The sequence below is a fragment of the Carassius carassius genome, chromosome 41 (assembly GCF_963082965.1).
Source record: "Carassius carassius chromosome 41, fCarCar2.1, whole genome shotgun sequence".
NCBI classification, from domain to species: Eukaryota; Metazoa; Chordata; class Actinopteri; order Cypriniformes; family Cyprinidae; genus Carassius; species Carassius carassius.
The window spans coordinates 1,744,747-1,753,568 of record NC_081795.1 but is presented as its reverse complement, the minus strand read 5'-3'; the positions used below and the strand labels follow the sequence as shown (position 1 = coordinate 1,753,568).

The following is an 8,822-nucleotide window of genomic DNA, read 5'->3' as shown; positions in this document are numbered from 1 at the left end:
TCTCTCTCTCCGCTCACAGTGATGGTGATTAGATTAACACGGATGACTGCGTGTACCACACGTGTTCTTGTTGCCATGGCAAAGCTAGCTGTGCTGGTCATAAAGGAGGGTGTGTGAAAAAATCATCTCGCTCAAACATCCACACTCTCTGGATTGCTCAAACTCTATCTGTGGTTCGCTCATTCTTTATCTATCTATCTATCTATCTATCTATCTATCGTTCTTTTGTTCTATCTGTCTGTCAGTCTTATGAGATTGGATTCCCTCTCTTGTCTTCTGAATCATCTGTGCTGTAAACGTTCTGCAGTTTCACATCGTCGTGTGTTTCTGCAAGGCATCTGTGGACACTGTGAGCCTGACCTCCATTTCGGCTCCCGCACGAATCACAGTGATAGTTATGACCATGATGTGTGTGTGTGTGTGTGTGTGTGTGTGTGTGTGTGAGAGCACCTGAGTCCACAGTGACGGAAGCCAAACAGAAACCAGGCATTCGTTCAGGACATGTTCACAGCTGTGTGAGCCTGTAAATCACGCAGACTGTTGTTTCTCTTTGTCTCGTGACCTTCTGAAGAGAACAAACCTCCTTTTAGAGTTTTGTTCTCATGGGACAGCGATGCTGTTGTTTTAACCTTTGACCTTGGAAATACTTTCCATCAAACAGACAGAAAACAGACACTCACACACTAGTGCATCTCTCTCACTCAATCCTGAACTAATCGGGACTCAATGATAAATCTTTAGCTGAAAATACTCTCAGAGGAGGAGAGCTCTTCTCTTTAATGCAGCTCTCGCTCACGATCCGGTTTTTATGAGCGTGTGATTTAGGAAGCATTTGGCTGACACTAGTGATTTCAGGAGAATATAAAGCCGTACGTGCACATATGCATGTTTCAGCATAGTACTGGACTGTATTTTAATATTAAATGGATAGTTCTGGCATCAGAATCTGATTGGATGAGCCATCTTTGACATTAAATAGCCAATTAGCATGCACATAATTGAATTCTAGCTTTTAGTCAAACTATATAACTATCTAGCAACGCTTCTATCCAGAACACCATAACAACAACTTATATATTAATATATATATATATAACTGATGTAATCATTTATTCAGAATTAAACATCACCTATATGCTGCCTGTTAGGCCAAAAAAAACAAACAGGTATTTCTACTTCTGAAAAAAAAAAAAAAATTAAAATATAATTATTAATAATAAAAAGTCCTATAAATTAATATTAAATAATGTATTGTAATGTATTTAACATTTCCAGTATAAGAAGTAGTAAAGCCATGTAAAAAAAAATATAGTATTTCAATTTTTTTTTTAATTTCAAAATATAAAATCTATTTTATTAAATTAGAATTATTAAAAATAAAAAGACATTCAGAAAATTATCATTAATGTCGTACTTTATTGAACTATAAACATGGCCAATATGCTTCATGTCGAGCAAAAAAAAATAAATAATGTTATTTCTAAATTTTTAAAAAATTTCAAAATATAATAAATAATAAAATGCTAAATCAACTGAACTATAACTGAACATTAAACACCGCCAGTATGATTCGTTTATCATTTCAAATCATGTTAAGCTTTTTTTTTTTTTTGCATTATGAGAACTCATTTATATTAAAATTTCATTTTGAAAAATACATCACTCAACATTCTGTTTAGTCTCTGTTTTCTTACTTTAGAGAAGATGTAATTACATTTGGGTACAGGGTTTAATCCAAATCGGATCCCATCTGTGTTTTTGACCGTTCTGCTCTGCTGTAATTGACTTTGCTCTGGTAACCTCTACTGTCCGAGTCTGGACAGAGTTGTGTGGCACGAGCCAAAACAGCAGGAGCGGAAATGCATACCTGCGTCCCAACAGCAGCGCTTTGTTAAACGCAGGACCTTTCAAACACACAGCCCTAATGGCCTGCTGATAAAAATAGATGCTGGCAGATGAAGGGAACGAGAGAGAGACTGACTCGAGGAGTGTAGGTTGGGAAAATACACTCATCTCTTACATAAACGGCTCATTCCTATGCTGTACATTTTCATGTTCTCATCAGATATGTCATACTGTATAATGCATAAAGTAACACTCACAGTTTATATCCCATTAACTAACTAAAGGCAGTTCCTTAATGACATCATCTCCAGGAAGTGACATCATTTCGGAGGGAAAACAGCAGCGCAAACATCATCGATCGTTAGTTTGTGTCTCTGTTAAAGTTAACAATAAAAAGAAACCCTAAAAGTGACTATTAATTAATGTATTCATTTATTGAACATTTAAACGTCGCCAATATGCTTCACGCCACACCAAAAAAAAAAAAAAAAAAAACTTCTAATAATATGGATAAAAACAAACACAAAATAATAATAAATAAAAAATTTTTTTAAAGCATACATGTTATTTTGTGGTGGAAACAGCTATTAATTTAATAATAATTCATATTTTGTGAAAAAGTTACATTTTTATTTACAATTTAATATATGAATATGTATAATAAAGCCAGGTCCTTGATGACATCATCCTCCAGGAAATCACATCATTTTGGAGGGAAAACAGCAGCGGAAAAAAGTTATAAAGCTGAAGGGTCATCAAATAGTCACTTTTTTTAAAGATGGAGTTAAAAAAAGATACTTCAGAACAGGAATGACTTCAAAAGAACAAATTATATATATATATATATAAATGTATTCACTGCTGTTCACTTTGTCTTGAGGGTGCTTCCTTTTTGCTCTGAAATCTCTCCCAGTAGGCGGGGTCTTCCTCTAGAAGGGGCGTGGCTTTAGACACCAGATCACTGAAACTCAACAGTGTGAATGAAAGGGGCGGAGCTTCACAAACAGTCCCACCCTCCCCCTATGAAACAAAGAAGTATGATGTCATGATCTGTCTCGACTTCTAAAATGGTGTAAAATCGTTAAACTCACTTCAGACGTGCTGATATCTGGCTTTCCCAGCGCCACGGCGACGTGATGATCTTTGTCCAATAAGCTCTCCTGAAAAACAGGAATAAGTCAATTATAAGAACATTGTATAAAAAAATGTAAAGGGCTGTCACAATTTATGTGTGTGTATACTGTCTATATTTATTATTTATATATAAATAAAAACACAAACATGTAGAAAAATGCTTAGTTTATATATTAAATATTTCTATATAATATAAAATAAGATTTAAATATATATATATATAAATATATAAACACATACACACACACATATATATATATATATATATATATATATATAAATATATATATATATATATATAAGAGCTGCATGATAATAATAATAATAATGTTATACTTAAATATAAACTTTTTTAATATGTCTACAGATATAACTAATGGAAGCATGTTTCTGCAAAGGAATAAAAAAAGGTAATTGCAAATGTTTTTCACATTTCTTTTGACATAAACTTTCTTTATTGCAGTGCCAATTTTTTTTTTAACCTCAGAATTCAGTTTTTGTTTCTGCCAGTGAATGCTTTAACTTCAGTTTTCTTTCTTTCTCGCAGCTGTGAGATGAAAAGTCCAGAGGAATGAAGAATGTGAGCGAACGACTTGTGATCTGTGTCACGTTCACACGCTCTGACAGACACAGAGAGACCGAGCAGCACTGCAGGGCTCCACACACACACACACACACACACACACACACACACACACACGCACGCGCACACACACACGCACACACACACACGCAAGCACGCACGCACACACACACACACACACACGCGCGCACACACACACACACACACACACACACGTCTTCAGTCTCTCCTCCAGCTTTCACTCCCAAACCAGTCACATGACTAGTAATCCTTCTATATCATGAACACACACCTCAAATGTCCAGTCCTCTTCTTCATTATCCAGGTACATTCGTGTCAGCTGGTACACTTGGCCCTCTCGCATCTGATTGGGTGAGATGTGAAACTCCACCCTCTGCAGGTCGAAGCCCAGCCCTGTGCCAATCGCTTTGATGAAACTCTCCTTCAACGCCTCGATTGACAGAGAAACAGACCAGTCAGAGCGAATCAGGCCTCTGGATAGGTTTAGAATGAAATGCTTAAATAATTTAGAGTATGTAAATATAGTATATTAAATATAGTATGCAAAACCAGTATGCAGCATGCAAGGAAAAACTGTGCCCAATATAGTGTTTACTTGGCTCTATGAGCTAAATCAGAGACTGGTGCGAGTTGTGCACAAGGAAACCACATTCTTTTTTTTATTTTATTTTTTTATTCTTAAAGTAAAAATTAATTCCTAAAAAAAATGAATGTAGCAATTTCTTAAACGGTATTATTAATCATTTTTAATATTATAAAAAAGGGTTTTGAAAAACATTCTACAAATATGAATACACGTAATTAATGTAATATTTTTGTGAACAAAAAAAGTATTTTAGTATAAATATTCGAGTTATTATTGCAACACATTTATTTTTTAATTAAAGCAATAACAATCTCCTTTGTTATAAAATTCTAAACCCAAATTGTACAAAAATAATTTAATTACTGTAAGATATTACGCAGTCATCCTCAATGCTAAAACATTCATAAGGCAAATTATGCTAATTTTTTTACTAAAAATGTGTTCTTGTAGTGTCAGGTCTGGACAGCTAGGTAAGTGTGTGTGTGTCTGAGTGTGTGTGTGTATGTGAAGTGAAGTGACATTCAGCCAAGTATGGTGACCCATACTCAGAATTTGTGCTCTGCATTTAACCCATCCAAAATGCACACACACAGAGCAGTGAACACACACACACACACACACACACACTGTGAACACACACCCGGAGCAGTGGGCAGCCATTTATGCTGCGGCGCCCGGGGAGCAGTTGGGGGTTCGATGCCTTGCTCAAGGACACCTAAGTCGTGGTATTGAAGGTGGAGAGAGAACTGTACATGCACTCCCCCCACCCACAATTCCTGCCGGCCCGGGACTCGAACTCACAACCTTTTGATTGGGAGTCCGACTCTCTAACCATTAGGCCACGACTTCCCCACATGTGTGTGTGTGTGTCTGTGTGTGTGCGTCTGAGTGTGTGTGTGTGTGTGTGTGTGCTTGTAATAGTGACTGACCACAATCTCACCTACAGCACATTATAATCATACCTGTGTGTGTGTGTGTGTGTGTGTGTGTGTCTGTGTGTGTGTGTGTAAATGTGTGTGTGTGTGTGTGTGTGTGCTTGTAATAGTGACTGACCACATTCTCACCTACAGCACATTATACTCATACCTGTGTGTGTGTGTGTGTGTGTGTGTGTGTGTGTGTGTGTGTTTATGAGAGTCCTCAAATGACCAACGACTGGCATAACTGAGTCATGCTGAAGTGATGAGATCACATCGCCATGGAAACAGGGATCAGAATTGGAACAGTTTCATCCAACACAATTTCTCTCCTGATGCGATTGGTTTATAGATGTGTGCGTGTGTGTGTGTGTGTGTGTGTGTGTGTGTATGTGTGTGTGATGATGATGATGATGCTGCAACAGGAAGCGGCGGTTGCTATAGTTACCCAGTGCCTATAAAACATGTCCAGCTGGTCCCAGTCTGATCCGGCCTTCCGTATGTTCGTCCACTCAAGATCCGTGAACTGACGATTCATGATGCGGAAAAACTCCTGAACAGAGCTACTGCCTGAAAATGGATTCAAAAATACATGTATAATACCTAAAAGCTCATATTCTACATCTTTTTACCCTTGAACTTCACATTAAAGAAGGTTTCGGCACAAGAAATGTTGTGCTTCAATTTTTTTTAAAATAATATTTCCACCATTTCTCTGAACATTTAAACATTAAACTTTTTTTTTTTTGCTACTGTTCTTTTAAAATAGAATTGGCCACCCTCTGTGTACTGGCACAGTCACTTAATATTAAACAGGTGTTGAGATTTAAATGTAAGCGTTATGTGTTAATCTGGACTTCATGTCATAACTGAAGTGCTGTTGTTTTTTTGGTAATATATTTATTTATTTATAAATAATTATTTATTTTTAAATTATTAAAGTAAAAATACAAAAGTACAAATAATAAAATTATTTATAAAAATACTACTGATGTAATAACTTTTTGAACATTAAAAATTTAGATTTTTATTATTAATAAGCATTATTATTAATAATTATTTACATTTTTCATAAAAATATAATATACGAGTTATTACAAATGCTAAAATTACTATGAAAGTAATTGAAAAGTAATATATTTTTTTATTTTTAAATTATAACAGTAAAAATAAAAAAGTACAAATAATAAAATTATTTATAAAAATACTATAAGTGTAATAACTTTTTTAACATTAAAAACATTTTTTTCATTTAAAACAATTATAATTGACATTTAATTATATTAAGTATTGATAAATACTTACATTTTTCATAATAATATAATATATGCGTTTTTACAAATGATAAAATTACTATGAAAGTAATTTCTTGAACTATATGTGTGTGTGTGTGTGTGTGTGTGCGTGTGTGTGTGTATATATATAATATATATATAATATATATATATATATATATATATATATATATATATATATATATATATATATATATATATATAAATTTATGTAATAATTTCTTAAACTTTAAACAATGCCAGTACACTGGTAACTTTAGTAAAATCAGTGTAATACTCTTTCTTTTATTTCATTAATATACATAATTTCGCTCATAACCATGATGTCAGAATTGAGGAGCTGTTTTTGCAATAGTTCAGAAAATGTGGCTTAATGTGGAGGAAGTTTTGAGTTGTGGATGTTACAGTATATCGTCAAACATCTGCTATATCTCATCACAAGTGCTACTGTATGTATCATCATCCATCAAACTCTGCATTGTTTTCAAAAGAGCAAGAAAAAACATTAATTGAATAATCATGTTCTGCACAGAAACATGATTCCTATGAGCTGGTGCAGATATATTTTTTACAGTAGAGTCAGAAATGATGTAATACAAAAAAAAAAAGTATGTAGCTTTTGTCAGCTGCATACTGCCCAATGCTCTACCTAAAGCAGAGGAATAGAGCGACACCTGCTGGCCACTGATGGAGCTGCAGTGACTCTTATATTACATTGGTTGAGGTTGCTCAGGTGACTCAGTCGGTGCTCAGGGGCAGTGAAAGTTACCTGGTCTGCTGGTCTTCATCACATCTACGCCCACCTGGCGTCCCGCTTCTGCTGCCAGCACGGCATAATCTCCCTGATGGGACACGTTGAAGTTCCAATGGGGGACGCCGGGAGTGGACGAGGTCCGTGGCAGGAAAGGTTTACCCCGTGCGGTTCTTTCCAGACGAAACCCGTCCCATGCAAAACCCATCTTCTCACACACCAGCTTTCTGATCATCAGACGACCCGCCTGGTGCACACACACATGAGCAAAAGCCAACAGACAGCATAACACTCCGATTAAATAAACAAACGTTTTTAATTTCAAACTTGAATTAATTCATTAATGCATGAATAATTAATGCATTAATTAATTAATTAAATAAAAAAAGTAAGTAAATAATGATTGACTTAAATTGAGAATAATTCCATTAATTGATGAATGAATCATATACAAATAAACAAATCATTATTTATGAATTTATGAAGTGAATTAATGCATAAATTAATTAATGATGCATAAATGAATAAAAATGAATCAATTATTAACAATATTGATAAAAACAGATAAGCAGATGAATAAATGCATAAATAAACAAAATATATGAAATAGTTTTAATTGAATGGATCATTAACTATGCATCCGTCTGTCATGCTCACCATGGCAGATTTGGCGTCTTTAGCGAACACGAACTGCCCGATTCGTTCTTTCTCCTCCGGCTGAACGCAGCGGGCCGCCAGGGTCCACTCGGAACGGGTCGGTACCCACGAACCGCAGCGGAACACCCACCGGACCCCGTCCATAACAGTCAGTGACAACCACCTATAGCACTACTAAAATAAATACGCATAATTAACAGCTATTAATATATTAGAAATATAATATCATATAATAGTTATTAATAATATGTAGTCAATATTATCACTACATGTGTCTTATGTAATTTGTAGCATTTGTTTTGCTTTCTCTAGCACGCCTGCACATGTGTTCCAAACTACACGCACCGGAATCAGGAAGCATTATGCCGTGGGCGGGGCTGACTAGTGAGCGCGTGATCTGATTGGCTAATGGAGAGGACGGCGACGTTTCTTGACCAATCGCGCTGGAGATTCGCGTTGTCGGAAGTGTTCGACTGTGGAGGCGGAGCGCTACGCGTGTGGATGTTGTTGTTGATGCTTTTCTCCACCGGTGAGTGTTTGAATAAATAAAAAAAATAACCATGGCGTTTGTTTTATGTTTTATATTGAGCCTTATGTGTGCAAAACACCATTGTGTTGGTGCCTATAGAAGCCCTTTTTTCTTGGCGACATGGTAATAAGTGAACTGCAGAAACACAACAGCAGAACTGATGTGTTTATGTTTGAGATGAATGATAATATCGCTCAATGCGATGGAATATTGATAATCATACTGTATTTGGATATACTTGACAAAATATTTTCTGCAACTAAAGTTTCTAGAAGAAAAAAAACACATACTACAGTTATTCCCTTGAATAAAAATGAACTGTGGTTGTATGGTATGAAATTGTAATAAAGTACTGCATGATGATTATGCAATCATCTCATGATATGAAGCTTTCAGACTCTTTCTTTTTAAGTTATTTTTATATATTTTTTTAGGACAGTGGGGGCTGATACCACAGTTTTACCATAGTAACTGTGTATTTTTATAGCTATAGTATTTTGGGGG

General features: G+C 35.4%; 1 protein-coding gene across 1 annotated transcript; it reads right to left on the bottom strand.

Moving 5' to 3' along the window:
• Positions 1 to 2,700: 2,700 nt before the first annotated feature.
• aasdhppt (aminoadipate-semialdehyde dehydrogenase-phosphopantetheinyl transferase) lies at positions 2,701 to 8,136 on the bottom strand. The gene is made up of 7 exons (XM_059533709.1): positions 8,059 to 8,136; positions 7,790 to 7,963; positions 7,151 to 7,379; positions 5,535 to 5,656; positions 3,855 to 4,013; positions 2,937 to 3,005; positions 2,701 to 2,865 (listed from the first exon to the last, which is right to left on the bottom strand). The coding sequence occupies exons 2-7, from the start codon at positions 7,931 to 7,933 to the stop codon at positions 2,701 to 2,703; spliced, it is 888 nt and encodes a 295-aa protein (XP_059389692.1). The 5' UTR covers positions 7,934 to 7,963; positions 8,059 to 8,136.
• Between the last annotated feature and the right edge of the window lie 686 nt (positions 8,137 to 8,822).

What these genes read in the sequence shown, in the direction of transcription:
- aasdhppt (XM_059533709.1), bottom strand. Translation starts at nt 7,933, where the DNA reads ATGGACGGGGTCCGGTGGGTGTTCCGCTGCGGTTCGTGGGTACCGACC. An exon ending in AAGAGGACTGGACATTTGAG is followed by an intron (nt 3,006 to 3,854) that starts GTGTGTGTTCAT and finishes CCTGTTTTTCAG; the next exon opens with GAGAGCTTATTGGACAAAGA. An exon ending in CAGATATCAGCACGTCTGAA is followed by an intron (nt 2,866 to 2,936) that starts GTGAGTTTAACG and finishes TTTGTTTCATAG; the next exon opens with GGGGAGGGTGGGACTGTTTG.